The sequence below is a fragment of the Fusarium falciforme genome, chromosome 2, assembly GCF_026873545.1.
Source record: "Fusarium falciforme chromosome 2, complete sequence".
Lineage (NCBI taxonomy): Eukaryota > Fungi > Ascomycota > Sordariomycetes > Hypocreales > Nectriaceae > Fusarium > Fusarium falciforme.
The window spans coordinates 329271-344560 of NC_070545.1; the positions used below are offsets into that span (position 1 = coordinate 329271).

The window sequence follows — 15290 nt, forward strand, 5'->3', positions numbered from 1 at the left end:
CCGCCGGCCGACGAGACATCAGGCCCATCACGGGTCTCAGAAGCAGGGCTGGCCCCGCCACGTTTCATTCGGCCGAGGACGGACAGTTCTGTCCAATTGTTCGTTGGCCGTAACTCGACAGGGTCCGAGTCCATGGTCGGATATATCGCTCGACAAAGCCCGGGGTAGCATCCTTGACCAAGGGCTGCTATTCCACGGAGTTTCCCATTTCATGTGCAGCAGGAAGTCTGATATCAAACGGTGCATGGGCCTTTCAACCAAATCAGTTGTCTGCTGGCTATCATACAGTTTTAACAAAGACGAGGGTGTGCCAAAGGCTATAGTTAGAGTCCCTGACCCGACTCACGAGTTGCACAAATGACCACCGCAGCTAGCTCCCTCAGTCGTCAAGCCAAATGCCGCCAAGCCCTGGAGCGCTCATGCACCCAGCCCCGTCGGCCAAGTATGGAAACCCCCCCTCAGTTAGTTCTGTGGCTGTAAAACTTGCAGCACTCACCCAGGTCGTCTCCGGAACATGAATATCTACCTCACCTGTCAACGGGCCCATGCCCGGGAACAATCCTGCAAGGGAGGCCACGGCATTCCCGGGCGCTACACTCTGCAGTGGCGGCCACGCTTCGATTTCTTCGCTGCTGCTAGTGCTCGTCGCTATGCCAAACTGCCGGTCCAAAGGCCCAGCAGGTGCCGCCGCTCTGGGGTTGGGCCTCACTTCCAGGGGCTCGATCCGGACTCTCCCAAAATACGGTGCCCTAAAATCAAGAGTTTCACCCTCCTCGAACACGTAGCATTCCCCTCCTGATCCCCATTCGTCGATATGTATCGTATGCAAGACGCCATCAGCCGCGCGAGCCTCAATATCCAGCAGTCCTTTCAGCACACGGGCCTCAATCTCACCCTGAGATCTGGGCGATAGCGCCACCAGCCCCTCGATGCTCTTGATTGCCATCTGAACCAGCCCTAGATCCTCCAATCGCTGGTGCATGAGCACATTAGCACGGCCGAGACGGTGTCCGTCCAGGTGCGCCAAGACCAGGCTCGCCGAAGCGGTGAGGGCCTTTGAGTCGACTGCGCGGCAGCAGGAGGGTACCTGGTTGAATTTCCGGTAGAGGACGAATCGACTTAATACGTCCCGGCTCGCTTTTATTGTGTTGTGAATGTTATAAGCGTAGTCAAGCTGTGGGCTAGATGAGAAGCCCTGGATAGCATATGGTAGGTGGAGGAGGAGAAGGAGGTTAGCCTGATTCACCTGGGCCAGAAGCCTGGAAGTCTCCTCGAGGGAGTCTATTGCGCCGGTGGTTAGGTCGCACAAGTGAGGCGAGAGCCACCAATGCCCGGGGAACTGGCGCAAGACTCGCTGAAGTTCCTGATCAATGCTGTCAGTCTCCTCCAGTTCGCTCTGGAGCGCCTGTGTGAGATGGTGTGCGGCGGAGATGCGTTGATTCCTGGAGATGAGGCGGCCCATAATGATGGTGTGCATCCGCTCCAATCTTCCCACTGGCACGTCTGCCGCCATTACCCTTGAAGAAACGAAGCTATCGTCAGCGGCAGCGAACGGAAGTCCAAGCATGAGCGAGAGGAAACGGTCGCTGTAGTTGAGGCGAAACCACAGGAACTGAGACTTCGTCAATACCTGGTTGATGCTGGGGTCTGGTTCCGATTCATCATCTTCTTCTTCTTCTTTCTGGGACTGGATCGGCACTTTCATAACTTGAGCGATCCCTATCGCTCTACGGAACGCGAGCCAGCCCTGTCGTAGATTTCCCTCATTGATTTGGTAAAGACCCTCTAACATGAGCGTCTCAAGGCCGTCGTACGAGCCGAGCAGCAGATCCTGTGAAGTGACATATTGGGTGGCGGCTTCGAAATAGCGATGCGAAGCCCCCTTGGCTGACTGGAGCGATCGCGCACTCCCCGTGTTGGACAAGAGCTGCAAGCTGAGCGCAATCTGCAAGAGACTGCGGGCTATCAGAACAGGATGCGCAGTTCGCTCCGGGACGTCAAAGGTCGCCCCTGGCTGACGGGCAACCGATGACTCTAAGAACTGTCCATAGGGCCTCTGTATCATCTGAAGAGGGAGGTCGGCGAATTTGGCCCTGCGCAGGATAGCCAGGGCAGAGCCCAGGGGCGGCATCAATGAGTGAAGATGATGGCTTATTGGATAATAGTATCCCATCCCCGGGGATAGCGTAGGCTCCGACTCAGATTCTTCTGTTTCTGCCCGGCCACGGGGCTCTACCTGTCTTGGATCCAAGACGCGGACATGGTCCCGAGAAGAAGCGAATACAGCCTCTCCCAACTGTCGAGTTACAGATACCGAATTGGATGAAGTGGACTGTCCTTCTTCGATTGGCCTAGGCCTGAGAACCCTATGCTGTTGACGTTGAATGCTACAGGCTGCATCGACCGGGTCCCCTCGGCGTGGTTCCGGTGTGTGTGAGGGGAGCAGGGGCGCACTTTCGGCCACTGTAGAGGGACCGTTAACGGCTTGGCTAAGGAGTTGGTTCACGAGCCCTTCGACGTGCTGCAAGCTCCGAGATACCTCCCGGTACGCGGCATTGTGGTGCCCCGCAGTGCCGGCAGAATCCGTCTGAAACTCTTGACCAATGCACTCCGACCCCCGGCGTTGACAGGGAACACAGATTGTGTTGTTTGCGACAAAGGTACAGCGGACTTTGCGATGTCTGCATTCCCAGCAGCTTGACGAGCCTCTCCGGACCTTTCTCCTCTTCAGGGCGACAGCGGCAGAGGGAGATGCTCTGGCGTAGGTGGCAATCCGGCGTTGTGGATTCTGGTACAAGGCTGGGGTGGTGCTAGCCATAGCGAGAAGAATTGCGAGGATGCGAGGCCGGCCGCCCGGGAGAGTGGTGGGTGGATTGGGAGACGAAAGGAAACGAGATATGGCTTACACGGAAGGTCTAGTGGATGTAGTCGCTCCGGCGTTAACCGGGGCCCGGTCCTACACATCTCCGAGGGCATAGCTTCGGACGAATCCAGCCAATAGCAAGACTTCGGCCGGTAAACCCGCGGTGGAGCCTGTCACTCCGGCCCGGGGCAGAGAACCACGGGGACGAACTCCACAAACTCCGGAGCCCTTGTACTACGTAGTAGTAGTGCAAACCCACTGTGCGGTAATGATGATATCGTTCTAAAGGCAGATATAAATAGAGACGTCAGTTGCAGCCCGACAAATTCCGTGAGTGTTGTGAATAGACTCTCCCTACAAATATTGTCATTGGCATTATCTATTGTCTCAGAGCAAACTTCCGAGAAGCCAAAAAAGATCAGTCAACATGGGTGGCATGGGGCAGATCATGCGCTCACAGTTCTTGTCGCTTCCCTACCCAACGAAGACATTTACAGGCCAAACCATCATTGTAACGGGATCCAATATCGGCCTTGGTCTCGAAGCGGCCCGGCACCTCGTGCGACTTGATGCCGCCCGCGTTATCCTCGCCGTCAGAACTCTCAGCAAGGGCGAAGCCGCCGCCGCCTCCATCGAACAGACGACCAGCCGCAAGGGCGTTGTTGAAGTATGGGAGCTCGACTTGTCCAGGTACGATTCGGTCAAGCGGTTTGCTCGCCGCGTGGGCACTCTCGACCGCCTCGACGTATTCTTGGCCAATGCTGGCATCATGAACAAAAGCTTCATAATGCTTGAGGATAACGAGAGTCAAATCACGGTCAATGTTATCAGCACCCTGCTTCTCGGCATTATGGTGCTGCCTAAGCTGAGGGAGTCGGCACTGAAGTATGGCAAACCCGGGGTACTGACGTTTACCGGTTCATTTGTGCACTATGTTACCAGTTTCCGGAACGTGAAGCTCCTAATATCTTCGAGGAGCTGGCGGAAGAGAGCAAGGCGAGGATTGCCGACCGGTGAGCAGCCACCCACGGGATAAATCCTACAGGAAATGGAAAGCGGATATTGATAACAGGGATTGCCAGATATAACGTGTCGAAAATGATAGAGCTACTCGCAGTCCGCGAACTTGCAACCAAGGTAACCGAGTCGAAAAAGGACGGCCAAGTCATCGTCTCCATCCTCAACCCCGGCTGGGTGAGAACCAATATGGGCACCGGCGATAAGATAGGACTTGTAGCTACCTTTGGTCGCAAATTCATCGCCAGAGATACCGAGGTAGGCAGTCGGACCCTAGTCCACGCCGCAGAAGTGGACCCATCGACACACGGGCAATATCTTTCCGACTGCAAGATTGGAGAGTAAGTGAAAGAGATGTGAACGGGTCTTGCCATTTTGCAGGCCTCCGCTGTTCGTGGTTCTTAGTCAACTAACATAAGCGGAACCAACAGAGTATCGAGCTTCGTATCAAGCAGTGAAGGCGCCGCTACACAGAAGAAAGTATGGACGCAGCTGTCTCAAGTGCTGGATCGGATACAGCCGGCCGTTATGTCGCTCATCTAAAGCGCCGTTCTGGACGGAGTTTGGGTGCAATTGTTAAGATGTCTGTCGGTTGAATCCTTTCACCTTGGCTTACTATTCCCGTCTTGTTAATGCGCGGCATACGCTCAAGTTCGGCCGCCTGCTGTCATAGAATGATGGTCAAGTACGTCATGTAATGATCCAAAGTCCGCCCCAAGCTTCCCCTGTCTATGTCTCTTCCTCGTAGATCCAAGCCCCTTGGTGGATCATAAATACTCATCAATACTTGCTCTAAATTCAGACTGGACGACCACTAAGCTTCTCTGGTGATCACACATGCCCGGTGCCGGATGCTGGGTCGGCCTGTTGCCTCCGGAGGTGTGGATAAGTATGATGCGAGGGAAGTGAGGGCTGAGGCTGCGCGGCTCTTATGCTCGGCGTGGACGAGTAACGGTTTGGTCGCTACACCCCAATCGCCGAGGCGGAAACGCGGTCTATGTCATAGCCGTGATAGCGGGGCTCTAAGTGGAGCATGGTGAATTTGTATCTTGATACTGGAATCGGGTTGGCCAGGGAGGAGCGTGAGCAGCCGAATATCAGCATCGACTAGCTTTGAGTACTGATACGAAGACATTGTCTTTTTGTGAAGAGGAGGAGGAGGAAGTTTGCGGGGTTGGGTTGGTCTAGGAAGTCATTTACACAAATAATTGCACTGCATTTTTAGTAGAGTGCTGTTGCTTCAGCCGCACGAGGCCTCTAAGTATCCCCGTTTTGAACCACAGCTTGTTAGGGGTCACTCATTGTGCAAGGCCCAGCTCAACAGCGCTGCCCATAATTGCACGCTGCTCTTCCTCTGTCAAACTAATTGAAAAATGCTCCTTCAAGGCATACAGTCTCTGCTCCTCATTCTCCATCTTCTCAACCACCCTCATCTTCTGCGGCGACGAGTTCCCAGCTTTAAGCTCATCCCTAACTAGTAACAGAGTTCCCGAAATCATAAGGTCGTCCTCATCGAGAGTGAATCTTTGGGCCACGACGGTGCTGGCCCATAGACTCTTAGTCATAGCGTGGTGGTTAAGAATGTCAAAATCGAGGGGGAAGAACTCGACGTCGGGGAAGTGGTAGATGTCTGCCCACTCTTCCGAGCCTCGTTTTTGAGAATAGACCCATACTTTTTGAGTAGAGTCAAGATGCTGTGGGAGTGTTCTATGCTCTAGCTTGAGTTGTTGGCTCGGGAGGCCATTTCTGATGTCGCCGGAATCGAGGGGAAGTGGTGTGCAAGGTCCATCAGCCCCATAGCCAACATCTACCAAATATTTCTTGCTGTCGATGGTGACAATATTTGCCATGTGGCTCCTGAATTTTTGTTAGTTCCGTAGAGAATGGTGGTCCGTGACTCACATTGCCCGCCAGCTTCCGTCAAAAACCCCTCGAGTGGCCATGGTAATTCTGCAAATTACGCCAATGACGTGAAACCCAAGACTCCGAAGAACCGTTCCAAAGAATGAGTTGTTTTCCAGACAGTAGCCTCCTCGGCGCTTATGCACGATCTTTTGATGTAGATCTTCGGGATCGAGTGACACATTCTTATCGGTGGAATAATGAAGGGATAGAGTCTCAAAAGGGACAGTAACAAGTTGCTTTTGGACGAGCTGTGTGAGGAACTCTAGCGGGTCGCTAGCATGTTGAGACGCTGGGAGTTGGATACGGTCGAGATACTCGGCCAGTTGTTTGGGAGAATACTTGAGTAGGTCTGCCATGGCTGTCGAAACAAATAACACGGTGCGTCGTGAATGGTGATGACTATGCGGCTCAAGGTTTGGTTTTTGACGAGAGTTCTTTTTCCCGCAGTTAAACGTTGCCTAATTTGTCTTTGGAGGGCGTCAAATCTCGTCACGGCTGGGTTACATAACCCTCGCAGCACGCTAAGTTAGTCCTTTGGTCCGGGTTTATTCTCATGGCAAGTTGAATCTTGCTTTTCACCGGCAACTATCTCGCAACTACAATGGAAACCAAACTCTCTACTTCACCAGATCCTGGAGTCGGAATATCAAGACCCCCAAACATGGACGAGAGCGAGATGCCTGTGTTAAAATCGACCCAGACGGCTTCTTTATCAGACATCCCCCAGCCCCTCATCAACTAGACGACTTTACGACTTCGGATGACGAACTATTTCAGACTATTCACATGGGTGCCGCTGTTGTTGATACTGAAAGGTGGTTGCTTGTCGTCGACGGCTTGGTTCAAAGTTCGTTCGCTCTCACAATGGAGCAGCTCTTGAAACTCCCTCGAACAACAGTCACGGCATTTCATGAATGCTATGGCAGCCCTCTAAAACCACCAACGGATGCAGTGTGGCGCATTGGAAACGTCCACTGGACTGGCGTACGCCTGGCGGATATCCTAGCCATTGCAAAGCCTCGCCCAGAAGCTCAATACGTGTGGTCTGAAGGACTAGACTACGGATCGTTTGCTGGCGTGACAGCAGACCGATATCAAAAAGATCTTCCAATCAATAAGGCTCTCGGATCAGAAGTTCTTCTCGCTTTTGAGATGAATGGCCACCGACTCAGCAAAGAAAGAGGAGGGCCCGTTCGACTGGTCGTTCCCGGCTGGTTCGGAACAAACATGACCAAGTGGATATGCCGGCTGAGCCTACAAAACAAGAGAGCACCTGGGCCGTACACGACGGTGTTTTATAACGAGATTGATCCAACAGATCCTGATGGGAGCCGGAAGAGGCCTGTGTGGAGTGTAGAGGTCAATTCAATCATCACTTCCCCAGCTCCTGACGCGGTTGTCTCTGGGTCTGAGGTGGCGATCGAAGGCTGGGCTTGGTGCCATGAGCCTGTAGTGCGTGTTCTAGTCACTTCATCTCTAGATAAGCCATGGACGGATGCCGTGGTAAAGGCAAGGGAGGGGTTCAGTTGGCAGAGGTGGAGAGCGGTATTGACGCTGGCGCAGGGTGAACATGTTCTCGTTGCACGGGCAGTGCCTCAGTCTGGCACTGAGCAGCCGCTACATGGTCGAAGAAATCATGTGCATCGCGTAAGAATATGGGTCAAGCCTGAGGCGGACGCTGATTGATGCTCTGGACAGTGCTCTGATGAGTCAAAGGTGCAAAGCCAGGGGCAGACATGACCGAGTTGCAAGGCAAAAATTGTGAAAGTAATTGTCAAGGTGGTATTAATGCCAATCTAAATCTTCAGGCAAGTGTAATTATATCATTGCAGCCTGCCGTTCTCCATGATGCCCAAAACGCCAATATAAAATCCCAAAATGAATGCGATTACCAGCCGAGAATGTTAAAGAAGCTGGTTCGGGGGTCGGGAACCTTTCCGTCAAATGTCTTCGCCCTCACAGCCTCGCTCTCCTTTGTGTTGTACTGACTAAACTGGCGATCAAAGGTGCGAGACTGGGTCTTGAGCTGAGAGCGGACGTAGGAGCCGACGATGGTGGCACTGCCGATGGTCAAGAGGACGGGGACGACCCTTGGAGGAGTTTTTGTTAGTGGGTGTATGGGGGTTTTTATGGGGGGGTTTGGTGCTTACTTGGGGGCAGCGGCGGCCTTGACGATGGGAAGCATTTTGAAGAATGTGGGGGTTGTTTGTCGGTGGTTGTAGGGGTTGGAGTTGGTGATTGAGGCTGCTGTTGTGCCTTTGTAGTGGTGATTGGCAGTGATGCTTGTGTGTCAATGCTGTTGATGATGCTGATGATGAGAAGAATTTAGAGGACCATTGCTAAACATTATATACAATTCTTTCGGCAGTCTTTTCGCAACATTTGACGCTCTGCTGTCGATCGTCGTGTGGTGGTGATTCGAGATGTCGGTGGTGTGATGGGTCCTGTCTGGACTCTCCCCGGTCGGGCGCCCCCGGGCCATGCCATGCACCACGCGACCGGGTTCGGCCTGGATTGAGCAGGAGGAATGGGAATGACCAGATTAGGCATGTATTTTCCATATTGAGAATATGCGATTTCCTTTCATTATTTGATTGATTTATTATTGGATCCGTAGATGCTAGATTCACCAAGCTCTCACTCACTGTTTGGGGCTCGCAAATGGCCCTGATCACGGTGGACGCCAGGCGTAGCTCATCTTCAACAACCATCAAATAATTGCTGCGCTCATCAATTCAGCCAGTGCAATGCTTTCCATTGATCCCATCAGTAATTCTCTATCGTCTTCACGAATTTTCCCGATCATCTGTCCAGTTGATCTGGCATCGTTCATCTGGTCATCAGTCTGAACCTGACCTGAGGCGGAGCTCGCCAACGAAAATTTCTAGGTGCCGGAACCATCTGATGGTCGGACTCGGCGACTGCCGAACCCACCGATCCGATGGCACAGCCCATTTTTTGACAACCAGCAGATCGTCTTGACGTTCGATGGTCGGTCAGATTGGTATCGGATATGGTCGAGATGACTCTTGATACATTTTCAAGTCGTGAAATCACGATTGTAAAGAGCCCGTCAAGCACGTCGCCACTGGTGGGCTTTCCGAGTCTTTCCGCTCTGATGAGACAGGCTTCTCGGTACCCAAGTTATCAACTCAGATGCGACATCGAAAGGTCTACTAGAGTATCGGTCAATCAGAAAGAGTGAAGTTCATTTTGTATATAATATGCACATAATTTAATACAATAAAACAACATTTGAGAAAAGGCTTAGCCGTAAACACTTGTCGAAAACTTGGTGGCTTTCTCACAACCAAAGCTACCCGGTACTTCGAGGACCATGACCTTGAAAGTGCAGGCCGTAAAGCAACTCACTTCGACGCAATCAGAGTTGCAGAATTCGCATCGTAACTAGCAAGATAGATTTTACATAGTCCCTATAACTGTCGATCAAATCCTCAACTTGTCGGCCTTGAACCTGTTCCCCCGTCCCGTCTGCTGCCCGCCAAGAGCTGATACCCTGCCAAGGAATTAAATGCCGGCTCTGCCGATAACCTCAACTGATTTCTCCCCTAAACTCTCGTATCTGCACTGCAATCTTTCCTTTGCCATATCTCAGTCTATGGTGAAATCTAATTGCCTATGCTTGGCACATCCGCTCCGCCACAAACCACGCAGTCAGGTGACGTCATGCCCAGTCCAGTCGGTCAAGCAAAACATCAAAATATCCTCACTCCTCACCTGATACAAAACTTTCTTCAACCTCAACCACGAATAGTCACATTTGGGGAAAATGCCTTGGAAAGATCACCTTAAGCGTCTTAAAAATGAATTCGAAAACCTAATCGCAGAGCCACAGGCTCAGCAGCAGCCTCAACAACCACCCCCTCAGGCATATGCGCCCCCGCCGCAGCAGCAGCCGATGGGCGCGCAGCCTGGACAGGTCTACTGGCAGCCTCAGTTTCGGCCTGATAACCCCGTTAGCAACGACTGGGACGCAAAGATCGGCAATGCGGATGGTTGGGGAAACCAGGAGTTGGAGTACTACACTGCCGATCAGCAGAACGCCTTTTAGTGGGTTTATCGCCATGGGGATCCAAGCCTAGCTAACCAAAGTGAAATAGTACTCCGGATGGAAAACTTGTGCTTCGAGCCATAGCAAACAATGGTAACCCAAACCCAGAGCAGAAATACACCTCAGCTCGGTTGGTTAGTAGGCAGACCCTGTCTCGAGACCAGGGAGTTCTCACTGCCGTCATCCTCTCACCTTGTGCCGAGGGCATCTGGCCAGCCTTTTGGCTCCTCCCACAGGAACCATTCTCCTGGCCTGTAGACGGTGAAATCGACATTGCCGAGACCTGGAACGGAGATCTTGAAAATCACACATGTCTTCACTGGGGTCAACATCACGAACCTGAGAAGCACCGAGTCCTCGGCACCAGAATTCCCGACATGCAATATCGACCCGTCAAGTACGACTTTGCCTGGATCCAACCTGGCGGAGAGGCAGGACAGGGCAGGATGATTTGGTACATTGACGGCAGACCTGTTATGAAGGCTGAGATCCCTGCTGGCACGAGACCTGTGAGGGAAATGACTATTCTTCTCAACGTGGCTATGGGCGGAAATGTGTGCGGTGGAAAGGTTCCGGCTGATGGGTATTACGATATGGTCGTTCATACCCTGTTCCTGGGTAGTGAGCCAGAGTACGGTGGTTGGCATCGTTTTGACGCCGACTGGGGAAATCCGGCTACACCTTTGGGAAATACATATTGAGGCTTTGGATAATTTGGGTATTTCAAAGGCATTGTGGTCGCAATGCTATATATTGTTCTGATACTCAGTAGTTGATAGCTGCCAACAAGCTGCTTATGAAAAAGAAAAGGAGAATTATGATGACTAGTTAAATAACAGAGGACAGGCAGAGTGAGACTGAGAATTATTGAAGTCGGCCGCTTTTTCCCATTTGGAGCTGAGGCTGATGCTGTCGCCACTGACCTAGGCCGGCGGCGCGACTCGTCGGCGTTCCCCACTTGGCGAGCCGACGCCCGACGGCGACTCCAAGTCGGCAGCCGGCATCTTGAGCCCGCGCCAAAAGGTTGGGGAAATTAGGCTAATGAACAAGGGGGCAGTCGCTGACGGAGCTGGGGTTTTGGAGGCTTGAGATGCTTGCGCATTTCCATCACAGCCTGGGTGAGGAATGAGATCCTGTTATTGACGAGTTTTGCGGCCAAGATGTGATTTTGATGGTTCGTTCACACCACCAGACCGAGGCATCACAGCCCCTGCTCTCGCTATCACACAAACATGGCCCAATCACAATCGCAAACAATATCTCCTCCAAGACTCCAACTTGGCAACGCAGCCGAGGCCCTCTTATCAGAACAAGGCTCCCTGATCTGATGACCCTGGGGAAATGTAACACTCTGACACTTCTGGGTCGCGGAAAACCCCCGGGTTATGAGTAATGGAAATTACCCCGCACAGTTTATGCGGTATCGGCCCCAGGCTTGGCTTTTGGGGTCGCTTGCCCGTCGGGCGGAATCTCAGGTTTGAGGATGGCCTCATGCGATGCGATGGCGTTTGATGTATAATAGAGATCCGGGAATCAGGAATGATCGGGTATGGGTGTTTTTATTCGAGGTGGATGATTTGAACGCGCTTTTGCGACGCGTTCTACTGGAGACTTGGCCTTGTAGCCGAAGATCTGCCCTCCAATTGGTGTTCTTTTGTGATGCCTTCACATTGTGGTTGTCTCGTCCAGTACAGCTTCACACTTGACTGACACAACAATGAGACAGCAATAATTGAGTGCCGATCCCAAGAACTGGCATAAATAAACAGCTCCATTGAAACACCTTTCAAGCCCCGACAAAGCATCAATCACTCACTCTGTTATCAACAAACATTCGCCACTCTCACGAGTAATGAATTCGCAAAAAGCCTTATCCGGAAACATGGTCAGATTTGTCCCCTTTCCCCCGCGACGAACCGACATTCCCCAATTTTCGGAGGTTGTTTGGAGAATGAAGTTCCCTCCATGCCCCTTTCGGAAGGAACATGCGACTGGAGCCGGGGCTAGGGGCGAGCGAGTGTCAAGGGGGTTGCGTCGACCATTTAGCCTTGATAGAGATGAAATGGACGTTTTGGCACTTAAGAGTCCGGACCTCCCGCTTTGGAATCTCATTCTTTCTTCGTACATCATTGTCGTCGTTGTGTTTTTGATAATCGCTGACAAAAACAATGGCTGAGAGTTTGCCTCCCAAGAGGGACAGCACCTCCAAGAGGGATGATGACGCCCCCGTCCTCAAGTCCGTCTCGAATCAGCAAGCCCCCATCAACGCCTCGGGACACGTCCAAGAGCTTCAGCAAAACTTCAACCTCCTGTCCCTAGCCGGCGTCGGACTCGTCGTCGGAAACGTCTGGCCTGCTATCGGCGGCTCCATCCTCGTTGCCATCTTCAACGGCGGACCTCCCGGCGTCCTCTACGAGTTCATCGTCGTTTCCGTGTTTTACTGGACTGTTGCCGCTAGCATCGCCGAGCTTGCCAGCGCTATCCCTTCGTCTGCTGGAGTTTATCACTGGGCATCTGTGACTCCTGGTCCGCGATGGGGTAGGATGATAGGTTTCTTTGCTGGGTGGTGGAACTATCTCGCCTGGGTTCTCGGATGCGCCAGCATGTCTTCGATTCTTTCAAACACCCTCGTCCAGATGTACGCCCTCAACCATGCCGATTTCATCGCCGAGTCGTGGCACGTCTTTGTCACATATATCATCACCACGTGGATCGCCTGCGCTTGCGTCTGCTTGGCCAACAGTGCCATGCCCAACTTGAACAAGTTTGGAGTGTTTATCATCCTGGCTGGTTTCATCATCACTATCATTGTTGTTACAGTCATGCCCGGTCGAGGTGGACGACCTCCGCATGCGTCTTCGGCGTTTGTGTGGAAAGATTGGGTTGCTGATATTGGATATCCGAATGGCTTCGTTTTCGTTGCCGGCATGCTCAACGGAGCTTTCAGTGTTGGACCCGTGGACGCAGTTACACATTTGGCCGAGGAAATTCCAGACCCTCAGCGCAACGTCCCTATCGCTCTTCTCCTCCAGGTCGCAACTGGTTTCGTCACTGGACTCTGCTATCTCATCGCCATCATGTACGCCATCAACGACTACGACGCCCTTTTCGAATCGGCTTACCCTATCGCTGAGATCTATCACCAAGCCACTGGTTCAGCTGCAGGTGCAACTGGCCTGTTGTCATTGGTCATGATCTGCATCTCTCTTACAGTTGTCGGTCTGTACATTACCTGCGGCCGAACGCTCTGGGCTCTGGCTCGAGATGGAGCCACTCCCTTCCCTGGAGTTCTCGGCCATGTTCACGAGAAGCTCGATATGCCTCTGTGGTCGACTCTCGCAACGGGTGCCTTGGTGACAGTGCTAGGTGCCATCTACGTCGGAAGCACAACGGCGTTTAACGCCTTTGTCGGTAGCTTCATCCTCCTCTCGAGCAGCTCATTCTTGGCGTGCATCCTACCAAACCTCTTGACTGGACGCAAAAACATTACATACGGACCATTCAAGATGCGCGGGCTTGTGGGCTTTGTCATCAACAGCGTTGCATGCGCCTACATGCTCATTTGGGGCGTCATCTACTGCTTCCCTTATGCGCTGCCTACAGACGCACAGAGCATGAATTACACATGCGTGATCTGGGGTGGTCTGACGTTCCTCGTCGGCGCCTGGTGGTTTGGAAGCGCGCGGAAGGGATACCAGGGGCCCACGGCTACAGGTGCTGTGGTGCCTGGAATGGCGGTTGATCCAGCTTGATCTTTCTTTCTTTCTTTCTGTTCGGTGCCGTCACTATCGTCTGACACATCAGGGCCATGGGCTGTGGGGGTTACAGGAGTTAGTGATGCGGGGGTTGGGGTATGAGGCTTGACATGGGATGTCGTGTGTGCATTGCATGGGCCTTGGTTCTGAGATTGAGATGGTACAACCCCTGTACAATAGCGAGAATGATACTACTTTCTGTTCACTTTGGGAGCCAATGTCTCTGTGTTCATGTCTCTGTATCTCTGATCGGAGTTCGGCTACAACATCAACATCCGAGCCTGTAGAAACGAAGCCGTCTTCACCGTCACCGCTTGGCACTCCACACTGCCAGGCTGTCAACGGTCGAAGGGGCAGCGACCCATTGTCAGTCTTAGTCATCCTCTGAAGGACGCTGGGCCAGGCCAGCCATGCACTGGATGAAGCACGCCAGGGTCCAACCGATCTAGGGTTGCCCCAGGCGCCTGTAGGACGATGCAGATTTACCCTGCACCCATTGAGAATCGTGCATCAACGTGTTCCATACTTCTAGCCTCGAACCGATAAGATCGCCTAGTATTTGTTATGGTGGAATTGCATCCGTCGGCGTGTCTCGCGTCTGGGTGGAACGGACCGCGAGAGCGGGGATGAAGGATTGATTGCGAGACGAATTGAAACGAGTACGTGTAAAATAGCTCATTATTCACGTTGTGCAATTATCTATAGTTGTTGCTGTGCCACTTGATGGCAAGGAATTGGGTGTTACTTGATCTTGGCCATGATGTTGTGAGGTCTGAGCTCAGTAGCACGGATGGCATTTACAGTGACGCCATCTCGCTGGAACAGGCCAGAATTCATGAAAAGAACAAACCCCAATTCCAAGTTTGTTGAGCCTCCCAAGTGCGTGTCAAATGCACTGCATCTGCAATCCTCAGTCTTACCCTATCTCGTGGCTGCAGTGCAGTCGACAAAATATGCGAGCAGCAGGCGTTTACAGTACAGGACAGTTACGGTACAGTTACATGGATGAGACATACCCTGTCTGTGGATTGGATGGATGCGGAGCCGAGAGAAAACTGGAGAAACGAAACAAAAAAATCGAGGCGAAAAAAATGACAGGAGAAAAACAATCGCGAGGCGGTGGCTACGTCGCCTGAGCTGCTGGTGGCATGAGATGAGGCCCGTCAGCTATTTTCGTTGAGCTCAGCGCGTAGCACAATTAAAAGATGACTCAGTCCCGGGCGCAATTGAGGCCAGTATTGTAATTCTGGCGTCCTCCCAGAAGAATAGGCAACGAGAGGCTTTAGTAGGCGCCTCGAAGCCTCCTCCAAAACGTATGGAGTACGGCCTCCTCGAAAGAGTCGGGCTGGGGACATCTTATGCCTTGGTGCAACGGAGCGAGCGAATCGGAAATCCCCACATGACGTTGCAGCCCGACCCAGAAGTCTTTTGCCCAAGGAAAAAGAGACCGGCCGGGCCTCAAAATGATAATGGACCCCCTTGTGCGAGCCTTGACTGGGCGCCTTGGTTTCAACGATTGGGCACAGAGTGAAATCCCAAGTACAGGTACACGTAATAGAGGGAGACACGGGCCCTTTCTGCAGGTGACAGGACAAGTTACGGCCTTGTTTTTTTGGCTTCTCGACTTGACAGCAAAGACCAGGGATCCATCCTCTTGCAGGGTCCCCAGCCCACTACC

General features: G+C 52.5%; 7 protein-coding genes across 7 annotated transcripts; 4 read left to right on the forward strand and 3 right to left on the reverse strand.

Moving 5' to 3' along the window:
* Window positions 1–379: 379 nt before the first annotated feature.
* NCS54_00202100 (Fungal-trans domain-containing protein) lies at window positions 380–2131 on the reverse strand (the record flags this gene model as incomplete). The annotated part of the gene is made up of 1 exon (XM_053147629.1): window positions 380–2131. The coding sequence occupies one exon, from the start codon at window positions 2129–2131 to the stop codon at window positions 380–382; it is 1752 nt and encodes a 583-aa protein (XP_053003604.1).
* A 1159-nt stretch (window positions 2132–3290) lies between these two features.
* NCS54_00202200 (uncharacterized protein) lies at window positions 3291–4423 on the forward strand (the record flags this gene model as incomplete). Its single annotated transcript, XM_053147630.1, has 4 exons — window positions 3291–3716; window positions 3806–3876; window positions 3946–4221; window positions 4300–4423. The coding sequence occupies 4 exons, from the start codon at window positions 3291–3293 to the stop codon at window positions 4421–4423; spliced, it is 897 nt and encodes a 298-aa protein (XP_053003605.1).
* Window positions 4424–5178: 755 nt separating this feature from the next.
* NCS54_00202300 (Hypothetical protein) lies at window positions 5179–6141 on the reverse strand (the record flags this gene model as incomplete). Its single annotated transcript, XM_053147631.1, has 2 exons — window positions 5179–5737; window positions 5783–6141. The coding sequence occupies 2 exons, from the start codon at window positions 6139–6141 to the stop codon at window positions 5179–5181; spliced, it is 918 nt and encodes a 305-aa protein (XP_053003606.1).
* Window positions 6142–6649: 508 nt separating this feature from the next.
* Window positions 6650–7471, forward strand: NCS54_00202400 (Oxidored-molyb domain-containing protein; the record flags this gene model as incomplete). The annotated part of the gene is made up of 1 exon (XM_053147632.1): window positions 6650–7471. The coding sequence occupies one exon, from the start codon at window positions 6650–6652 to the stop codon at window positions 7469–7471; it is 822 nt and encodes a 273-aa protein (XP_053003607.1).
* Window positions 7472–7673: 202 nt separating this feature from the next.
* NCS54_00202500 (Hypothetical protein) lies at window positions 7674–7970 on the reverse strand (the record flags this gene model as incomplete). Its single annotated transcript, XM_053147633.1, has 2 exons — window positions 7674–7875; window positions 7936–7970. The coding sequence occupies 2 exons, from the start codon at window positions 7968–7970 to the stop codon at window positions 7674–7676; spliced, it is 237 nt and encodes a 78-aa protein (XP_053003608.1).
* A 1605-nt stretch (window positions 7971–9575) lies between these two features.
* NCS54_00202600 (GH16 domain-containing protein) lies at window positions 9576–10558 on the forward strand (the record flags this gene model as incomplete). The annotated part of the gene is made up of 2 exons (XM_053147634.1): window positions 9576–9856; window positions 9907–10558. 2 exons carry the CDS (start codon window positions 9576–9578, stop codon window positions 10556–10558), a joined length of 933 nt encoding a protein of 310 aa, XP_053003609.1.
* A 1467-nt stretch (window positions 10559–12025) lies between these two features.
* Window positions 12026–13609, forward strand: NCS54_00202700 (Hypothetical protein; the record flags this gene model as incomplete). Its single annotated transcript, XM_053147635.1, has 1 exon — window positions 12026–13609. One exon carries the CDS (start codon window positions 12026–12028, stop codon window positions 13607–13609), a length of 1584 nt encoding a protein of 527 aa, XP_053003610.1.
* Window positions 13610–15290: the final 1681 nt, after the last annotated feature.